Raw genomic sequence first — 22,218 nt, forward strand, 5'->3', positions numbered from 1 at the left:
TTTAAGGGTTGCAATGTATAAACAATATCAACCCCATGATCCTTCAGTAAAATGTTGACGATCTGCTGAGCGTAGCTTGAATTTTAACCCAGGGAATGGAAGATAAACAAAAAGACGACTGTGTGGAATTAGGTAATGTTTGCTCCCTTTTAGGTGAAGAGCATCCGATTGCCAAAGTGTATATTGGCATGTGAAAGTGATATATGTTCGTAGTCTGCAAGACATTTTGTTACTGGGATTTTCTGATTGTGAGTTTGGGTGGCTGAGTGAACCATCTTTTCACCTCTTATTTGAATCCAACCCAAATGGGAACGAAAGCCTCCTCTCTGTTACCTGTACAGTCCTTGGGTTAAATTTCTAATGTGCTTGGACCCATAGCACAAATCTGCCTGTCATTTCACCTTGATTAACAGTGGATCCTGGACATGGCTGTTGGTGATGTTAGAAGGCAGATGCTCAATGTGTTAATGATATATGACATTCCTGTCCGCTATTTTAATGCAGACAGTAACTGACTTATTTGAGACAGGCGAATGCCTCTGTTAAAACAGCAGATGAAAGAATGTTGCCTACTATCATTTCCTATAATATTGCTTACAGTCATTTCTGGGTTTAAATTCACAAGCTCACTCAGAGCGGCCACACAGATGACTAGTGTGGGAAGTGGAACTATTCAGCTGATTTAGTAGGGAATTCTCTTCTGAGGTTGTGGGAGATTGTTCGGACAGAGAAGAAAAAGCTTTACTCAGCATCTGATTTATGCTGCACCTGACCTGGAGGGGTTTGTTACTGACACAGAGTTTCCAAAGTCACAAAAACTTCATTATCAAGGACTTAGATTCCTCACATTGAGGAAGACAACATTTCATCAAAAAAATATAAATATGACAAAACCGTGCCAGAGGCAGAAGGAAAAAATGGACGTTGAACCAAGGAAGGATATATTAGGAGGCAAGACCAAAAGCTTGGTCAAAGAGGTGGATTTTGAGGAAAGGGGGAGGGGTTCAAAGAGTGACATGCAAATGGTTGAAGGCATGGCCACCATAGATGGGACAAAGAGAGGGGAGGATGCACAAGAGGCCAGAGGCTGAGGAATGGAGAATTTGGGCGGGGAGGGAGTTGTAGAACTGCAGGAGGTTAGAGATAGGGAATGGTAAGTAAAACCATGAAGGGATTTGCACACAAAGATGAGGGTGTAAGGGTTCGTCTGAGATTTTTTGGCTGTTTTGGGCTAAGGTAATTGATTGATGTGCATGAAGATGTAGCAGTGAAATAACAAAATAAAATTATAAACAAAGAGAAATAATGAAAGAACTTTCATTATATAGTGCCATTCATGTCCTCAGGATCCTAAAGTGCTTCATAGCAAATGAAATATTTTGGAGGTGCAGCCAATTTGTGCACAGCAAGATCCCACAAACAGCAATGTGATAATGACACATTGATCTCTTTTTGCGATGTTGGTTGAGGGATACATGTTGTCTAGGACACCTGGAGAAATCCCCTGCTCTTCTTCGAATGGTGCCATGGGATCTTTTATGTCCATCTGAGCAGGCCTCATCTGAAAGTCTCCTCTGTAAAATGTCACCTCTGACAGAGCAGCATTCCTTCAGTACTGCACTGGTCAGCCTAGATTATGCGCTCAAGTGCTGCAGTGGGACTTGAACACAAAACTTTCTGACTCAAATATGAGTGTGCTACAATTCAACCAAGGCTGACATTTCAAATATAATAAAATGGCAGCATTATTATTCCACTGCAGTCACTCACTGGTCCCACAGTAGCTGTTCAATAATCCAGTGATACTGCATCTGCTGGGTTGACATTTGTACCACGTTTGTAGTGGTATGAGTCAACACTCATTAGTTGTACTGCGTATTGCACTGCTTTGCAGTCAGGCAAAGTAGAGCTCTGTATATGTGTACTTAAACATTTACAGAGCTCTGCACATGTGTAAGTAAATAATTGCACAGAGCTCAGCACATGTGCATTTACACAGAGCTCTGCACATGTGTACTTATTGTACAGATCTCTTCTCAACAGTCTGACTGTTGGAGAAATGTTGTTAAATTTAGAACTTCTTTATCAGTCTTAAGGCAGTTCAGTGCTACACCTGAAAAAGTTACAAAATCTGAAACCAGCACCAAATGCAGCGATGTGAAACTGCCTCCTGCAGGTGGTCTCTCAGTGCTTCAAAAAATTGGAATCACTTTCAGTTCAGCACAGGAAACTGAAATTATACTGTGCTCTTTGTGTTGATGGAGCACACCAATTGATGATATGCCATGTAACTGCCCAGTAAAATATTTTGTTTACATTTGTAATTTTCGAAAATGTGTTTGAAGAATTCGACGTCATTAGATAATAATTGTAAACAATTTTACAACACCAAGTTACAGTCCAGCAATTTTATTTTAAATTCACAAGCTTTCGGAGGCTTCCTCCTTCGTCAGGTGAACGATGTGAAAATGAGATGGAGGAGGAGGAAGGAGGAAGCCTCCGAAAGCTTGTGAATTTAAAATAAAATTGCTGGACTATAACTTGGTGTTGTAAAATTGTTTACAATTGTCAACCCCAGTCCATCACCGGCATCTCCACATTAGATAATAATACACCATTGAAGGTTAAGGAGTTCTCTTCAAGCAGCTGGCAGGAAAACCAGTCAGTCTGTATCTTGAAATTAGGTGGCCATTCTTTTTCATTTCAGGAGAGATAGTTAAGTTGTAACCACAGTTTAGGAATGGCAGATTGTTTGGAAGATAAACCTGACGCTTGATCTGTTTCCAAATAAGCTTCTGATGCCAATACAATCTCGTGCTGATATCCTGCACATTCTTACTGCTTGTTCTCATGACTGGCTGATGCCACCACGAAAGTTTCCCTTTTTATTTTTCTGGTTTAAGGGTACGGTAGCATAGTGGTTATGTTACTGGGCGAGTAATCCAGAGGCCTGGACTAAAAAATCCAGAGTCATGAGTTCAAATCCCGCCACGGCAGCTGGCGAATTTAAATTCAATTAATTAATTAAATTCAATTAATTAAATAAAAATCTGGAATTAAAATACTAGTATCAGTGATGATGGCCATGAAACTACCGGATTGTCGTAAAAACCCATCTGGTTCACTAATGTCCTTTAGGGAAGGAAACCTGCTGTCCTTACCCGGTCTGGCCTATATGTGACTCCAGACCCACAGCAATGTGGTTGATTCTTAATTGCCCTCTGAAATGGACCAGCAAGCCACTCAGTTGTAAAATCTCGCTACGAAAAGTCATAATAAGAATAAAACCGGACGGACCACCCGGCATCGGACCACTAGGCACCGGACACGACAACGGCAAAACACCAAGCCCAGTCGACCCTGCAAGGTCCTCCTTACTAACATCTGGGGACTTGTGCCAAAATTGGGAGAGCTGTCCCACAGACTAGTCAAGCAACAGCCTGACATAGCCATACTTACAGAATCATATCTTTCAGCCAACGTCCCAGACTCTTCCATCACCATCCCTGGGTATGTCCTGTCCCACCGGCTGGACAGACCCACCAGAGGTGGCGGTACAGTGATATACAGTCAGGAGGGAGTGGCCCTGGGAGTCCTCAACATTGACTCTGGACCCCATGAAATCTCATGGCATCAGGTCAAACATGGGCAAGGAAACCTCCTGCTGATTACCACCTACCGTCCTCCCTCAGCTGATGAATCAGTCCTCCTCCATGTTGAGCACCACTTGGAGGAAGCACTGAGGGTAGCAAGGGCACAAAATGTACTCTGGGTGGGGGACTTCAATGTCCATCACCAAGAGTGGCTCGGTAGCACCACTACTGACCGAGCTGGCCGAGTCCTGAAGGACATAGCTGCTAGACTGGGCCTGCGGCAGGTGGTGAGCAAACCAACACGAGGGAAAAACTTACTTGACCTTGTCCTCACCAATCTCCCTGTCGCAAATGCATCTGTCCATGACAGTATTGGTAGGAGTGACCACCGCACAGTCCTCGTGGAGATGAAGTCCCGTCTTCGCACTGAGGACACCATCCAACGTGTTGTGTGGCACTACCACCGTGCTAAATGGGATAGATTCAGAACGGATCTAGCAGCTCAAAATTGGGCATCCATGAGGCGCTGTGGGCCATCAGCAGCAGCAGAATTGTATTCCACCACAATCTGTAACCTCATGGCCCGGCATATTCCTCACTCTACCATTACCAACAAGCCAAGGGATCAACCCTGGTTCAATGAGGAGTGTAGAAGAGCATGCCAGGAGCAGCACCAGGCGTACCTAAAAATGAGGTACCAACCTGGTGAAGCTACAACTCAGGACTACATGCATGCTAAACAGCGGAAGCAACATGCTATAGACAGAGCTAAGCAATTCCACAACCAACGGATCAGATCAAAGCTCTGCAGTCCTGCCACATCCAGTCGTGAATGGTGGTGGACAATTAAACAACTAACGGGAGGAGGAGGCTCTGCAAACATCCCCATTCTCAATGATGGCGGAGTCCAGCACGTGAGTGCAAAAGACAAGGCTGAAGCGTTTGCAACCATCTTCAGCCAGAAGTGCCGAGTGGATGATCCATCTCAGCCTCCTCCCGATATCCCCACCATCACGGAAGCCAGTCTTCAGCCAATTCGATTCACTCCACGTGATATCAAGAAACGGCTGAGTGCACTGGATACAGCAAAGGCTATGGGCCCCGACAACATCCCAGCTGTAGTGCTGAAGACTTGTGCTCCAGAACTAGCTGCACCTCTAGCCAAGCTGTTCTAGTACAGCTATAACACTGGCATCTACCCGACAATGTGGAAAATTGCCCAGGTATGTCCTGTCCACAAAAAGCAGGACAAATCCAATCCGGCCAATTACCGCCCCATCAGTCTACTCTCAATCATCAGCAAAGTGATGGAAGGTGTCGTCGACAGTGCTATCAAGCGGCACTTACTCACCAATAACCTGCTCACCGATGCTCAGTTTGGGTTCCGCCAGGACCACTCGGCTCCAGACCTCATTACAGCCTTGGTCCAAACATGGACAAAAGAGCTGAATTCCAGAGGTGAGGTGAGAGTGACTGCCCTTGACATCAAGGCAGCATTTGACCGAGTGTGGCACCAAGGAGCCCTAGTAAAATTGAAGTCCATGGGAATCAGGGGGAAAACTCTCCAGTGGCTGGAGTCATACCTAGCACAAAGGAAGATGGTAGTGGTTGTTGGAGGCCAATCATCTCCGCCCCAGGGCATTGCTGCAGGAGTTCCTCAGGGCAGTGTCCTAGGCCCAACCATCTTCAGCTGCTTCATCAATGACCTTCCCTCCATCATAAGGTCAGAAATGGGGATGTTCGCTGATGACTGCACAGTGTTCAGTTCCATTCGCAACCCCTCAGATAATGAAGCAGTCCGAGCCCGCATGCAGCAAGACCTGGACAACATCCAGGCTTGGGCTCATAAGTGGCAAGTAACATTCGCGCCAGATAAGTGCCAGGCAATGACCATCTCCAACAAGAGAAAGTCTAACCACCTCCCCTTGACATTCAACGGCATTACCATCGCCGAATCCCCCACCATCAACATCCTGGGGGTCACCATTGACCAGAAACTGAACTGGACCAGCCATATAAATACTGTGGCTACGAGAGCAGGTCAGAGGCTGGGTGTTCTGCGGCGAGTGACTCACCTCCTGACTCCCCAAAGCCTTTCCACCATCTACAAGGCACAAGTCAGGAGTGTGATGGAATACTCTCCACTTGCCTGGATGAGTGCAGCTCCAACAACACTCAAGAAGCTCGACACCATCCAAGATAAAGCAGCCCGCTTGATTGGCACCCCATCCATCACCCTAAACATTCACTCCCTTCACCACCGGCGCACTGTGGCTGCAGTGTGTACCATCCACAGGATGCACTGCAGCAACTCGCCAAGGCTTCTTCGACAGCACCTCCCAAACCCGCGACCTCTACCACCTAGAAGGACAAGAGCAGCAGGCACATGGGAACAACACCACCTGCACGTTCCCCTCCAAGTCACACACCATCCCGACTTGGAAATATATCGCCGTTCCTTCATTGTCGCTGGGTCAAAATCCTGGAACTCCCTTCCTAACAGCACTGTGGGAGAACCGTCACCACACGGACTGCAGCGGTTCAAGAAGGCGGCTCACCACCACCTTCTCGAGGGCAATTAGGGATGGGCAATAAATGCTGGCCTTGCCAGCGACGCCCACATCCCGTGAACGAATAAAAAAAAACAAACTGAGTTACTCCACCCAGTGGTATTTTCACGATACCTGCTTACACAGCCATGGTCAATCACTTGTGTTTGTTTTAAATGATCCGGATTTATTACTGGGCCCCAACCTTGAAAAACTCTTTTTAATAAAAAAAAAATTTTGAAGCTTTACAAGCAGTTCAGGAAATGCAGCCAAAATGACAATGGCAATTGCTCGAAGTAAACGATGTTGGTTTTGATTAAATTAAGGGGATGAAGTTTGTGGAATGCTTTGGGTTTCTGGTGGTTGTTTGGGTTTTTTGGGTTTCTGTGCTCTTGGCTATTTTTCAGTTTCACTAAAATCAGTGTGTTATTCGTGCATCAATTCGTGTTTCAAAACAAAAAGTCAATCAGTTTAAAACTGCTTTTAAGAAAGATTCAGTCACAGATTTTGTACTAATGAACATATTTTATTAGTAACAGTGAAAAGATAAACAGAACTATCTACATATCATTTATAATGAGTCTTTCATAAATTGAATTTAAAAGAATCATAGCATTTATTCTCAGGGTTTCCTTTGACATTCTTCCTCTCTTTCCCACTGGTCAAGATATTCGTTTTAGAAAATGGCCTTTCAACATTTGCACTTGACAATGGCAAGACCAAGAGGACACATTACAATCTGACACTTCAGATCACTGTTGATATTTCCTTTGAGTTAAGGGAAAGGCTCAGCAAGATACTCAGCAAATTAATCACATCAATTGAGAGGCACTAAAACAATTACAGGTAAACTTGTTGTCTTCAGAGTTGGAAGAGAATTTATCCCTTTTATATGGCCAATGGCTTGGGCTGAATACCACAATGGTGTGTCACCCACTTCAACAAGTATTGGAAATGGTGGAGGGGTTTATGGAGGGAATTCCAGAGTGTGATGCTTCGGCGACTAAAGGCACAGCCCACAGTGATGGAGTGAAGGGAGAGGGGAATGTGCAATAGGCCAGAGTCAGAGGACCGGAGAAGTTTGGAGGGGTGGAGGGGCACTGTTTGGTTGTAGAGCTTGAGGAGGTTACAGAGATAGGGAGGGCTGAGGCCATGAAAGGATTTAAACATGAGAATGAGAATTTTAAATTTGAGGCACTGGGGGACCGGGAACCAATATAGGTCAGTGAGCACAGGACTGATGGGTGAACGGGACTTGGTGCGGGATAAAATGTTGGAAGCAAAGTTTTGGATGAGCTGAACTTTGCGTAGGGTGAAGAATGGAAGATCATCCATTTTAATAGTCAAGTCTTTGATGGCCAAAGGCCCAAACCCAGAACACACTTTCCCGAGTTTACCGTGTGCTCACATCAGTTAGAAGCAGTGGCTCCATCATCCCAGGGTCGCTTCAATTACTAATAAGGGTTGGCACTTTGGACTTGACCAAGAGCTGTTCTGGAACAGCCTTATCCTAGAAAATGGTCTACCAGCTGGTACTGGTGCATATTCAGTCAATAGCTTTTGGAGTGCGGTGGCTGAGGACCAGTTCCCAGGCTGGTCTCAAGTGTTGGCCCATTTTGAATGAATGTAGTTGCTTTGAGGTGCACCTGCCCCTCCCTAAACTGAGGAAGAAGCGACCTGAAGTGATGGGTCTTTATAATGCTGGAGAGTTAAAAAAATATTTTTTTTGAGGTAAGGGATATATTCATGGATACATGTTTCTTCAGTGTCAGTTCCCCCATCAGGCAAAACCTCCCAGGAGGCAGATTCTGGGCCAGAAGAGGCTCAGAAGGTAAGTTTAAAATGTATTTTTCAGGAGGGGGGTCCTCTGGGCCTCACAAGGTAGACTTGGGCCTCTCCTGCGCTGGGCTGTATTCCTCCCCCCCACCCAATCGTAGCAAGACAGTGACCCTCCTCCCGATTGCAGCCCCAAGCTCCCCTCAACGCCCCCCCCTGCCCCACTAACTGCCAGGGACCGTCTCCACAGGTGTCCCGGCTGCGGCCACCTGTTGCTTGTTGGCGCTCCAGCCCGCTGGCCAATCTGGCTGGCTGTCGGGTGGGAGACTGCAGTATGTTATTTAAATGAAGCCTTGCCGTTAAATCAGCAGGACCTCCATGACCCCGGCTTGCCGAGTTTTGCACACTCCACCGCATCTTCCCCGCCTCCCCGTTAATATCGGGGCCAGAGTGTCAGCAGGCTATTTGACAATAGATGCATCACAGCTGAGCCCAATTCTGTCCTAACCTACTGTCTGTGTACATGCAGTGGGAACATGAACCCTTTTCTTGTGCCTAACCCAGAGGCACCGAGGCGAATTGTAGTAATCCAACTGTTGCCCCAACTAAGATCAGCTAACTCGGCACAGACCAGGAATTAAACCTGGATCTTTCCTGTTCTGGATGGCTCAACTACTCCCGAGCTTAATTATTGTAAACAATTTTACAACACCAAGTTATAGTCCAACAATTTTATTTGAAATTCACAAGCTTTCGGAGGCTTCCTCCTTCCTCAGGTGAATGTTGTAGAAATGAAATCCTCGAACCCTTCGCATTTATAAATCACAGAACAATACCTGGTGATTACAGATAGTCTTTCCAACTGCCCGTTGCCAAGGCAATCACAGTGTGCATTCGGTGTTACCTACAAGGCCACCGAATATACAAACCACCAAAAAAAAAGAGCGAGAGAGGCAGAAACATAGAAACATCCGGAAGGAAGAGAAAGACAGCAAATGACCAGTTATATTAAAAATAGATAACATTTGTTCGCTACTGGGGTTACGTGTAGCATGACATGAACCCAAGATCCCAGTTGAGGCCGTCCCGGTTGCGGAACTTGGCTATCAATTTCTGCTCGACGATTTTGCGTTGTCGTGTGTCTCGAAGGCCGCCTTGGAGTACGCTTACCCGAAGGTCGGTGGCTAAATGTCCTTGACTGCTGAAGTGTTCCCCGACTGGGAGGGAACCCTCCAGTCTGGCGATTGTTGCGCGGTGTCCGTTCATCCGTTGTCGCAGCGTCTGCATGGTCTCGCCAATGTACCATGCTCTGGGGCATCCTTTCCTGCAACGTATGAGGTAGACAACGTTGGCCGAGTCACAGGAGTATGAACCATGCACCTGGTGGGTGGTGTCCTCTCGTGTGATGGTGGTATCTGTGTCGATGATCTGGCATGTCTTGCAGAGGTTACCGTGGCAGGGTTGTGTGGTGTCGTGGACGCTGTTCTCCTGAAAGCTGGGTAATTTGCTGTGAACGATGGTCTGTTTGAGGTTGGGTGGCTGTTTGAAGGCGAGTAGTGGAGGTGTGGGGATGGCCATAGCGAGGTGTTCGTCGTCATTGATGACATGTTGAAGGCTGCGGAGAACATGGCGTAGTTTCTCCGCTCCGGGAAAGTACTGGACGGCGAAGGTTACTCTGTTGGTTGCGTCCCGTGTTAGTCTTCTGAGGAGGTCTATGCAATTTTTCGCTGTGGCCCGTCGGAACTGTCGATCGATGAGTCGAGCATCATATCCCGTTCTTACTAGGGCGTCTTTCAGCGTCTGTAGGTGTCCATCGCGTTCCTCCTCGTCTGAGCAGACCCTGTGTATTCGCAGGGCCTGTCCATAGGGGATGGCCTCTTTGTCGTGGTTAGGGTGGAAGCTGGAAAAGTGGAGCATCGTGAGGTTGTCCGTGGGCTTGCGGTAGAGTGAGGTGCTGAGGTGCCCGTCTTTGATGGAGATTCGTGTGTCCAAGAAAGAAACTGATTCTGAGGAGTAGTCCATGGTGAGCTTGATGGTGGGATGGAACTTGTTGATGTTATCGTGTAGTCTCTTTAGTGATTCCTCGCCGTGGGTCTATAGAAAGAAAATGTCGTCGATGTATCTGGTGTATAGTGTTGGTTGGAGGTCCTGTGCAGTGAAGAAGTCCTGCTCAAACTTGTGCATGAAAATGTTGGCGTATTGGGGTGCTTAATTAGTGGATCCTTTGGGCAAATCGTTTTGAAAGATATTTGAGCTGCTAACAGAGACATGTGATTGCAGGGCAAACATTTGTTCCAATCCAGTAAAGCCATTCCTCATAATACATAGGCTATAAAAGCTCAGACCAATTGCTTACCCGGAAGATATTCTGTTGCCCAAAAGTATATTCTCACTCCCCTCCGCACCCCGCACCCCCGCCCCCCCCGCCCACCCAGCCTAACAGATGGACATTTTAAACTAGAGAGACGAGATGACACACTCTGTGGAACTGTTCAGCAAAAAACATCAATTGCCAGAAATTGCCACGGCCATAATCCATTTCTGGAGAAAAGATCAGTAAAGTTTATTGATGTGAGTCCCTTGGCAGGAATCGTATGTATCTCTCATTTTTGCAGATAAACTTAAATTTTACCTGCCATTGATTGAAGAAATGGGATCATGAAGACTGTTCAAATAATAAGGTGTTCTCATTGTTACTCCCCCTGGTTTATGCAAGGTAGGGAATTGGGTAGGGAAAGTGAACACCTGGTTATGAGGGACACAGGTCTGCAGTGATCAATGAAGATCTACTTTTGTGATTACCATTCACCGCAATGTGCAGACTAATAAATGGTTCCAATGTTGCTTACCTGGAGATAGAATGGCTCATTCCTCGTCTACAAATATGAGCGCCCTTCTGCATTTGTAGGCCTCGTGTGGATGGGCAGCAACTGGGAGCAGGTGAGAGACACTGGCTAAGATCTGTAGGTACAGTAGATGTAAGGTTAAAGGGGTCGCTCCTACATTGGTCAGACCAAGATCCCTAATAGTGTTGCGGGATGAGGTTAGCTTTTTTTTTGTCCAAGAACTGAAGCAGTTCAGAAGAGAAGGAAAATGATTTTAAGAGGTCAGTTTATGCTGTAGACTGGGAATACAATGTTTGCACACTGCACTGTTGCAATGTTGCTGGGATATCTTGGAGACAGTGATGCTTAGCCAATAATGTGATATTAGTGGTCTTACTGCCCAATGTGAAGAGCATGAATGGGGCTGGCAAATCTGATACCAATGCAAAAAGTGAATGGTTGGTAACCTTGCCTGAGTCATCGCATACACACACACACACACACACACACACACACACATGAAAAGATTTAGTTGAATATTAAAATGTCACACATAAAGTTGAACTGAAGTGTAATTCCAGATTTTTTTTCCACCTGTAGAAGGTTCACTTTTACCTAAGGAGTTGTTCCCAGTTGTGAAGGTTTTGCATTTCAACTATATTAACTGTAAAAGCCATGTCTTCATTAATTACACGTTCATGAAGCCAGTTTCCACACTCTGCCATGTGCTGTCCTGTACCAATACCCCACTGCAGTGATGTATAAAATCTAAAGTTGTACCGAGTAATAGAGTGCTTTCTTAAAAGGTTCTTACTAGAGCATTCTTGGTGGGAATTGTGGATTGCAGAGCTTGCTTGACGAGAGAGCGAGAATTATCTGAGTGAAATACAGTATTGCACACAGTTCCCCATTGAGTGCTCTATTTATAACTCGAGTACATAATAGAGAGCATTTGTTTTAAATAAGGAAATAGATTATGACTGTGAGTCACGAAGCTAGGATGAGGTTTTATCTTTCGTGACTGGATATTAAAACAAAGCAGCTGTAAAATATTTTTAATTAAATTTGTGTTCAGCTACTGTCCTGTCGGGAATTAAAATGAATGGTTCCCATTTAGGAAGGTGCAATGGTGCATTTTAGTTACAAACAGCATCTGGACTTTGAATTTTAACAAGTGTCCATATATTTGTCTTTGTGTAGAGTCACAGAGCTGCAACCCTGTCTCACCCATAACTCAGCTGCCAGTGCTAGTTTCATTCATCTTCATTACAAGGATTTTCAAAGTGGGCACCTAGAAGGTGCACAGGGAGAGAGATCTAGAGATTAACGTTCAGTTGATGGAATGTGATTTACAAATTGAAGAGGCACTGGATGGTGCAGTAAGTTAACGGACTGGCCTTTCATCCCTGCATCAGAGTCCAAACCGAACTCAGACTGAGTTTAAAAAATCTTGTGACAAACTTTTTACGAAACTAAATGCTCCTTTCTAAAAAAAATGCAATTGCAACCTCCCAGAAACTGACAAACTGGACTGATCGCACTGTAACACAACCCGTGGAATCTGAACCTGACAGCTGAACTTTTGGAACAAAATGAAATGTATAAAAATAATAAGGGGAGTCCGTCTGCAAATTCTGTGGCGCTGGCCCCACAGCTAAGCAGTATTGAAAACCTGAAAAATGCCAGCTGCAAAAGGCAACTGTTCGCCGTGAATAATGAGGTGGAATAGCCAAAGCAGGAGAATTCATGTACTTAAGCGTAGCAGCGGCCAAGCGGCCTTCTCACCGGGTCAAGAGCTAAACGTTTAAACACCCAGGCGAATGGAATTGAGGGTGGCGAGGGGGAATACAGTCCACTGAAGCACCGAGCTGAACTGCCCCGACCCCAAAGACCACAAATCGTGCCCCCACCGATCAGAAATGGAAGCAACCGACCTGTTGAGTGGAAACCGACCATTGTTTGGAATGCCATTGTTAGAGTCAGAAAGTAACTTGGCCCTGGCAAGTTGACAGGTGGAATTTTCCAGTCATGTGGATATTGAAGTTTCAAACAGTGAAGGAACAAATGTTTTTTTTTGTCAAGAATAGTTGTATTGTAGGAAACTGAAATATGCTTCTATTTTTGGAAAAAGTTGACTTTGAACAAACTATCAAAGAGTCATGGGGCTGGTTTCTCCTTTTTTGGGAGAAGTCGTTGCAGGACGGGACTTCCCCCCTGACCTTCTGGCTCTTCTCCAATCTTGACCCATTTCCCTGGGTCAGGAGCCATTGAATATGCTCGGTCGGATTCTGGCCACCAAGAGCGAGTGCACCAGTTCCCAATCATAAGATCCAGGCAGAGACTGAAGCCTCCACAGGTAAATGAGTGGGGCCTATATGAAGGCAGAGGAGGCATCTACAAGCCTTCTCCCTCCATGTAGAATTTTAAACATAATTTTAGAAATGCCACTACAATTTGACATTCCTTTTTTTTAGAAATTAAACAGTGCAACTATTTTGTACAAAGTGGAAAGGATAATTGTTAACCTTCAAACCTTTGGTTTGAAAGCAATAATCCTGGCAAGCTGGAAGACAAAGGAGATTGGAAATTGGCAAGGAACATCAAGGATCCATGTTCCACCATCTTCAATTACTCATTGTTTTATTTCTGGCTTTATTTGTGGCCTATCTCATAGTCTATTGACCATCTCCTCACCCATACAAAAGGTGGGTGTTACTGTTTTTTTAGGATTGTTTCTGCTAAAAGTTAAATTATGATTTTTGATGAGTGAAAGTTTAATTTTTGAAACTTAATAAAATATTACCAAGTTCAAATATACACAAGGCTCCAGTTTCTATTTGTGAGACTGACAGGAGCTGCTTTGTGTGGATTAAACTCCATATTGGTGATGTTTCTCCTTCGGCCACCGACCTCTCAGCTCCAAAATCTATGGCTGAATCCAACTGAAGCAAAAGATTCCTGTCTACGAGAGGCCTCTTTAAGTGAATGGGTTTTGATAGTCCTATTCCAATAGCCAAAGGGACATGAGTCCCACTACCATGAAACTGCTATAAAAATGAGGCATTAATAGGCTATCACTCAGCATTCACATTTATTTGTGTAGCAACAAAGGCTTGAGGTGCATTGTGAGTCAGGGTGGAGGGAACGATACAAACTTCAACCTACTGAGATTTCACAACTTCGTCACAGTGCAGGGGAAAATGCTTCATTTCTCAGTCTTGCCATCTGTCACTTTAATGAGCATGTGCTTCAGAAAAAAGGTTTAAAAAAAGCCTATCTTTAAACTGTAAGTTATAAATGATTAACCCTTCCAGCAGATGACATAATGTTACATTGGGCTAACAAAGGTGAAATCGCATATCAACTTTTTCATGTCTTAGGTTCTGAAGAACTGACAGGTTCTCTCTCTCCTTTTAGACTGGGATCCAGCGTGCAGTTCTCATGTGATGACGGTTATGAATTGCAAGGGTCGAAAAGCATCACCTGTATGAGAGTGACTGACATGTTTGCAGCTTGGAGTGATCACAGACCATTCTGCCGAGGTGAGCAAGTAATGACAGTTACTAGGCTGCAGCAGATGACAAGCTTTCACCTTCACAGTCGTTCAGTGCCATCATTCTTCCTCATCCCTTCATTTCTGTGACTTGATGTGTCCTTCATGTCAAACTGTGATTGAAGGAATGGGGATTGAGAGAAAAATGAATCATTTTGAGTAGGTGGCCAGAACAGAATAACCGCAGAAGCGATTTTACTTCAGAAGTTGCCAAAAATTACAAGTTGAGAAAGTGTATAGTGTGAACAGCTACTAATTAGCTGTAATTAAATGTAGTGACAGCCTGTCTAGGTATGTTTTGAAATTTATTTAGCTGGTTTTGACAATTGTGTACACAGTCTACAATTTACTAATGCAGAAAGATGGGATTTTTTTTTCATTTTACCTCTGACAGAATGCTGTAGTAAAGTCAACTGTAACACCTGACAAGAGCACTAGTAAATATCCAAAGTATTGTTTCTGCAATGTGTTTTGAGCAACAGATGGAGTGATGTCCAAGTAATAATCCAATATTTTTCTTAGAAAACATTGAATTATCCAATCATTTGAATTAAGTATCAATGATAACACAGCAAAATGGAAATTTAGTGCTCAAAAATGGAATTAGCTGTTAATTTGAATTAAGTAACTTTGAAGTAAGAGGAGTAAGTTGTATTTGTATTCTCTACTTCTGGTACGGCAGAATGCAAAATTAATGATTGGCTATAATGTAGTCATATGCAGAGGCAGGTATGAATCTGTGCCACATTTCTACAGCAAATATTTATTTTGTTCCCTCTCCTTTGTCTTGAATTTCCTCCCCATATCCTCAGCTGATATGACGGATAAGTGATTTGCTCCCAAGCTTCTGCTAATGGATGGAACTTACATTTATACAGCGCCATTCACAACCTCATGACTTTCGAAAGTGCTTCACAGACAATGAAGTATTTTTTGACTGTTGTAATGTTGGGAAACACAGCAGGTAATTTGCACACAGCAAGGCCCCACCAACAGCAATGAGATAAATGACCAGATAATCTGTTGTGCATCCACTGGACTCTGCAATGAATAAGTTGTTTGCCTTCTTGACCCCAGCTTTTAACATTCAGAATAAATTTTCTTGCATACTAATCTTGAAGAGTATTATTAGGAACACTCCAATGTCTAATGACAATCTCAGCAATATATTGATGAATTTAAATTTAGGGGTGCCTAGTCTATAAGATCATTAAAATTCCATCCCAAACATAGTCATTATAGAGTGTTGTTTCTGAACAGTTGGTGGGGATAAATATAATGATTAGAAGGTTCATCTGGAGAGGTCGTCTTTTATTCATATGTAAAAATAATGTTTTAGCTCAAAAAACTAATGAGCTACATCTTCTCATACAATTTTTTAAGACTAATTGATCACTCAACCTATTCTAATGGGACCTCTACAAAATACTGATGCTGCTGACCACATTTGATCAGACATCCAGTATATTTTTCCTAGTGGTGTAGCAGAGGGGAAGCACTGAGTTTGTGTACTTGGATTCAGAATTGGTTCTTCACCTTTGTGACTATCTGCATGTTCTATGAAAAGTGAGTACAAAAGAAAACTGTTCTTTTCATTCTCAATGTGGATGGAGTAATTGGTGTATTGTAACTGAGAAGGAGTCTTTACCATAAACCAGAGGGTTCCAGATAAGTCTTACTGATGCAGAAGAAAGTACAAAGCCAAATTAATCCCATAGTATTTAAAAACCCTCTCTAAAGATGCATAATCTCCCTGAAGAAGCTGCTGATTTCTTATGTGGCAAGGGTGATTAATTAATGCAACACAAGCAGTTCAAAATGTCAGATGTCTGGCCATAGTGCCAGAAGAAGATAATGACCGTTTTATTTGGCGAAATCTAAAGCAATGCACGTACTGTTTATTAGCACACCATTATCTGCTGGGGAGTTTGCTAACTGTGAACTCTGGAGTGTGATGCTTCTGACTTGGAGATTTAAAGCTCAAATTTAGCAGTGACTGCAGATTTGCTTGCTTAGTGGGTTGGAAAATTTCCTTTGCACATCCAAAGCTTTGATTTGAAGCAAGGACCAAATTGGTGAGTCAAAGACTTCTTTCTGTGTTAGCAATAAAAGTCCTTTGGATTAAGGCATCACAATTGACCTGCTAGTGGATGTAAGCCCACAGCACAAAACTGAAAAGTTCACTCTAATGTGCAGGAAGTGGATATTCTGAGTTTGGGGTGAGTCATAATATTATAGCAGAGTTGCTGTGTAGCTTATCAGATATACCTGACCTGGAAGTGCTTGACACTCGATACGTGAGAGTCTGCTCCACTTTGGGTGCTCACATCCCCTAGCCTGATCATTAGAATAAATCAATTTGAAGGTTTTGGTTTAAGCAATTGCCCATTTCTGCCGGGTCATCCGTGTAAAGGGAGGGTTTCTTCCCCATCATCCAAGCATCCCAAATGACCACATTGGATGATGTCTTTGGAGCTGCTCCCAATCTTGACCATTCTCCTCTCCGCAATGAGAAAAATGAGATAGAAGTTCACAGCAATTCTGTGATGTGGTTGAGGGGGATGGACGGCAAATGGAAACAGATTTGAACAAACCTCTGATGTTTCCTGTGGATTGGAGCTGTTGTCATTTCTATCCAATTTTCATGCTGAGATATCATCCCGAGTTCAATCTGCAAATAAATTGCATTTAATTTGTTGCGTCTGGTGTATGACATTTATTGTTCTTGCATTATTCATGGGAAAAGGAACTGAATCAAGGTGTTGCTTTTCCGTGCTCTGGCCTAATTAAACTTATATCTGGTTCTGTTCTAGTCAGTTGTACTCGATTCTTATTCAAGAAATGCAAATATTGCAAATGTTGCTTTGTGCTCTAATTCAGTATTTTTGAAATTTGTACACGAGTATTAAATGCAGTTAGCTCTTGGGGGAAACCAGCAACACTGGCAAGTGTTCAACCTTGATCAAGAGCTGCTGGCGGAGTTCAGAGAAGGGATAGTAACTGATTCTAAATTTCTTTTACTCCCCATAATGAATTTTCCCTTTTTTCTGGAAGTGTTACTTGATGCCTATGATTAAACCATTAGAGGCTGGTTTTATTCACACCACAGGAGCTGATTCAGCTCGTGGGGGCACCTGCAGGGTTAATCACAGATGGCCTCATTCTTGGCAAGATCAAACTTCAGCCACATGTTATAGAAAATCACAGTCAAAAAGAAAAATGAAAGTTGAAATGGGGAAATAAAAATGGTCAATGAGAGGAAAATGGAAATGTTGCTTGGTAGCTGTCCTTTTCAGCACCACTGGTGAAAAATCCATGACTGCACGTGACAGACAAAATCCTGGCCTTTGCCTTATATTTTATCGGGCTTTTGTGATGAACAAAATAGAAAAGGAATATAATCTTGGGTGAACATCAAAATTTACATAATAGTTTCTATGCAGTGTTTGTGGGAAATCAGTCGTATGTGTTCAGCACTAAGAATATCATTTTATTATTTTGCAGTTAAATGATAGGAGTATCAGACGAGCAAAAAACCACTTTGCCAATCTGGCCAGCCCCAGAACTCATTCACATCTTACTAATGGGGACAAGCACTTGTGCGGAGTGCATTGCAGGAGATTTTTGGTGCTCAGCCCATGATTTTATGGTCACTCGTTTTAATAGGTGGGAAATCATGGTCTGCATGTCTGTGATTTCTCTCGATGTGCTCCCTGCTAGTGCGGCTCCCCACTGGATGCACGGCATTGCAGAATCAGCCTTTGTATCTTTTATAGGCCTCAGTTGCTTAATTCAGCAAGTAAATTGTCCAGTTCCGTCTTGAATCCGTGTGCACTGTCCCTCTGGGCAGTCTGTTGTGCACACTTACCAACCTCTGTGTGAAGTTGTTAAATCTAAACTATTCATTTTCCCTCTTTTGAACTAGCAGATTTGGTGGTTATGTGAAACAATTTATTGGAGTTCAGTTTATCTATACCTCAGGTTTATCTATGCAACAACTCGCACTTATATAGTGTTTTTAATGCAGTAAAACATCCCAAGACACTTCAACAGGAGGGTTATCAAACAAAATTTGACACGGAGCCGTATAAAGAGATATTAGGACAGGTGACTAAAAGCTTGGTCAAAGAGGTAGGTTTCAAGGAGCGTCTTAAAGGAGGGTAGAGGAGCAGAGAGATTTAGGGAGGCAATTCCAGAGCTTAAGGCCTAGGCCGCCAATGGTGGAGCGATTAAAATCAGGGATGCACAAGAAGCAAGAATTGGAGGAGTGCAGAGATCCCGGAGGGTTGTAGGGCTGGAGGTGGTTACAAAGTTAGGGAGGGGCAAGGCCACAGAGGGATTTAAAAACAAAGATGAGAATTTTAAAACAGTTGCCATACTGGGAGCCACCCTCAGCAAGCACAGGGGTGATGGGTGAACAGGACTTGATGCGAGTTAGGATACGGGCAGCAGAGTTTTGGATGAGCTCAAGTTTACGGAAGGTGCAAGGTGGGAGGTCGGCCAGCAGAGCATTGTAATAGTTGAGTCGAGAGGTAACAAAGGGTTTCAGCAGCAGATGAGGTGAGGCAGCGGCGGAAGCAAGTGATATTACAGAGGTGGAAGTAGGTGGTCTTGGCGATGGAGTGGCTATGAGGTCGGATGCTCATCTTGGGGTCAGATAGGATGGCAAGGTTGCGAATGGTCTGGTTCAGCCTGAGACAGTGGCCAGAGAGAGAGAAAGAGTCTCTGGGGAATGGAGTTTGTGGAGGGCATCTTTGGTCTTCCCAATATTTAGTTGAAGGAAATCTCTGCTCGTCCAGTACTGGATGTTGGACAAGCAATGTGACAAATCAGAGGCCAGGTCGAGACAGGTGGTGGTGAGGTAGAGCTGGTTGTCATCAGCGTAAACGTGGAACCTAACATTGTGTTTCCGGATGACGTTGCCCAGGGGCAGCACATAGATTAGTAACTCTGATAAGCTCTCTGCTGAGCTGCTGTTTCTCAGCTTCCTTAATCTCTGCTTGTAGCTTAGATGCCTAAATCCTGGGGCATGATTTTGACTCGGGGCGGGGGGGGTCAAATTGCAGATGGGAAAACCGGAAGTGCGGGTTTCCCGGACGTCCTTACGATTTTGACGTAAGGATGTCTTTTTTTTTGTCGGTTTGCCGTCCAACTGACCAGCCTGAGTGAAAGGCTGGTCTCAGTCAGATGGGAGACCAGCCAGGAGAGGACGTCTTCACGTAAGTCTTTGAATGGATGGGAGGGTGGACATGGGTTGGCATGGCGGTCACGGAGAGTCATTCATGGGGGGAGGGATCGGGGGTCAGTCACGGCGGGGGGGAGGGGATTGTCGGGATCGTGGGTCATCACGGGGGTCTGCAATCGTTGGGGGGAATTAGGGGACATCATGAGGGTCCATTATCATTGGGGGGGGGGATTCGGGGGTCATCGCAGGGGTCTGTGATCGTTGGGGGGTGGATCCTGGTCGGGGGTCCACAAATGTTGAGGGGAGGAATCGGGGGTCCACGATCGTTGAGGGGGGAGGGTGGGATCACGGTTGGGGATCCGCAATCATTTGGGGGGGGGAGCGATCAGGGTCGGGAGTCCGCAATCATTGGGGGTGAGGGATTGGGGTCGAGGCTCTGCGATTGTTGGGGAGGTGGGGATCGGGGTCAGGGGGTCCGCGGTCATCTGGGGGGCGCAGAACGGGGGCGGAGGTCCGCAATCATTAGGGGGTCACTGCAGGTAGGCTTGTTTGGCCTGCGGGAAGCAACCCTGCTCCTCTGGGACCACATGCTGTGCCAGAAAGGCACCTGCCTGTTAGTCTCGGGCCTTCTCGCCTCCTTTCATGTGGCGTGAAAGAGAAGGCCCGGGAGTCCCGGTCTCCCGGGGTTGTAATCGGAAACTATGGAAAAACGGAGGTCCGCAGCTTCCTTAAAAGGTTTAAAGGCCCGACCCGCCTCCTGGAAGCAGTTTGGTTGGTCGCCCGCCCTTTGTCCTGCCCCGGTGAAAACCGGAAATGGGTGGTTTGGGGACGGGTCTGAAATGGTTGCGATTTTGAATGCCCCTGCCCCCAATCCACGTGATTTTCACTTTTAAAATCGTGCCCTTGGAATCGGTTTAATTGCCCTGCTCTGTTCACTCTCCGAAGTCAGATTATCTCCACTGTGGTATAGTAAACAGAATTGTAAACAGTACTCTTGAGTAGGACCACATCAGTGCTTAATACAAGCTCACTTACCCACTGGGACCGATGTCTTATCCTTCCGGCTGTACATCCTAAGACGATAGTGATTATTTTACTGATAGAAGACTTTTTATAATGCAAAAACAAATCTTTTATATTTTTCAACTAGTTTCACACATCCTTTCTCGTCAGTAATGGTCAAGGGTTGTCTTTGTTTTAATTTTCTCTCTGGACCAAAAAAGTCTCCCATCTAATTCCTTGAAATGGGTTTAGATTTGGAAGATTATTTGTCTTTAAACAGAGCAGCAAGAATAGTAATTGCAGTCACTATGAGGGCAAAGATTTAATGAGATGTGTAACATCTTTTATTGTTGAAGTTGACAGCACTTCCATTGCTTTGGAAAATGTATCTAATCTATTTTTAAAGTTGCCATCTGCTTTTGCCACACATGTACTGCATACTCATTGTCTTTCAGCTAAAGTGAATTGAGATAAAATTTGCAATGACCACAATTACCAGCAACTGGCTATGCCTGACTTTAATGATATTTATAATGATATCGAGACATGCTTCCATTCACAGCATCAAATAATTCTTCATTATAATTGAGCACAGTTCCATTTTTCTGAAATGTTTCAAACTCTTTTGTTACAGCTCGAGTATGTGGTGCCCGTCTGAATGGTCCCACTGGAATTATATCATCCCCTAATTTCCCGGTTCAGTATGACAGTGACGCGCACTGTGTGTGGGTGATTACTGCCTCCAATCCCGACAAGGTAAATCTCTTTCATTTTCTTTCACATTTCATTTTTCCCCTCTGGGTCATCTTCTCCCGGTGCCCTGGATATGCACCATTCCCTGGAGAAGCCATTTCCTGCTTGATAACTGGCTGCATCCCAGGCTTTATTTACCAGAAAGAATCATATTTTCCTAAAAACCTAGTGACAGTTTAAAAAATCAAAGGGAATGTGAACAGCTCATGTTGGGAAGTAATAAAGGTCATTCTGAATTCCACTTTAATTTTAATTCTTGGTGTATAAAGAGGATAGGCTCTGCAAAAAAATGATTTCACTCTCTGTATTGTTCATCCAAAGTCCATCACTGTTGAAAAGAAAGAGAGATTTGCATTTATACAGCTCCTTTCATGACCTCAGGATGTCCCAAAGTGCTTCACAGCCAATTATATTCTTTTTGAAGTATGGTCACTACATTGTAATGTCGGAAACGTGGCAGCCAATTTGTGCACAGCAAGATCCCACATACAGCCTTATGATAATGACTAGACAACCTGTATTAGTGATGTTGGTTGAGTAATACGTATTGGCCACAACACCAGGGAAAACTCCCCAGCTCATCTTCGACATAGTGACGTGGGATCTTTATAGTCCACCTGAGAGGGCAGATGGAACCTCGGTTTAACACCTCGTCCGAAAGACGTCACCTCCGACAATGCAGCGCTTCCTCAGTACTGCACTGAGGTGCCAGCTGGATTTTGTGCTCAAGTCTCTGGAGTGGGACTTGAACCCACAACCTTCATGACTCAGAGGCGAGAGTGCTACCACTGAGCAACGGCCAGCACCTAATAGAAAGTATACGCCCAACTGTAAAACATCATATGAGTCTCAGACATCATGATTGTAGATTACTTTGTCCAGGTACTGTGCTTTTTTCTCCATCCTCTGTGCTCTGCCAGTCTTCACTCTCCCCCTTCTCTTCTAAATATATTAACTCCTGGGTGGAGAGTGGTACCATGAC

The 22,218-nt window shown here is 44.4% G+C and overlaps 1 protein-coding gene across 1 annotated transcript in view; it reads left to right on the forward strand.

Annotated features, from left to right (window-relative positions):
• csmd2 (CUB and Sushi multiple domains 2) overlaps positions 1-22,218 on the forward strand; it is a 1,323,345-nt gene that overhangs the window by 864,619 nt on the left and 436,508 nt on the right. Inside the window, exons 9-10 of the mRNA XM_068006939.1 lie at positions 14,161-14,285; positions 21,118-21,239. Coding sequence (XP_067863040.1) covers positions 14,161-14,285; positions 21,118-21,239 — 247 coding nt within the window. The remainder of the gene's footprint in view (positions 1-14,160; positions 14,286-21,117; positions 21,240-22,218) is intronic.

This window comes from Heptranchias perlo, chromosome 26, assembly GCF_035084215.1.
Source record: "Heptranchias perlo isolate sHepPer1 chromosome 26, sHepPer1.hap1, whole genome shotgun sequence".
In the NCBI taxonomy this organism is placed as follows: domain Eukaryota; kingdom Metazoa; phylum Chordata; class Chondrichthyes; order Hexanchiformes; family Hexanchidae; genus Heptranchias; species Heptranchias perlo.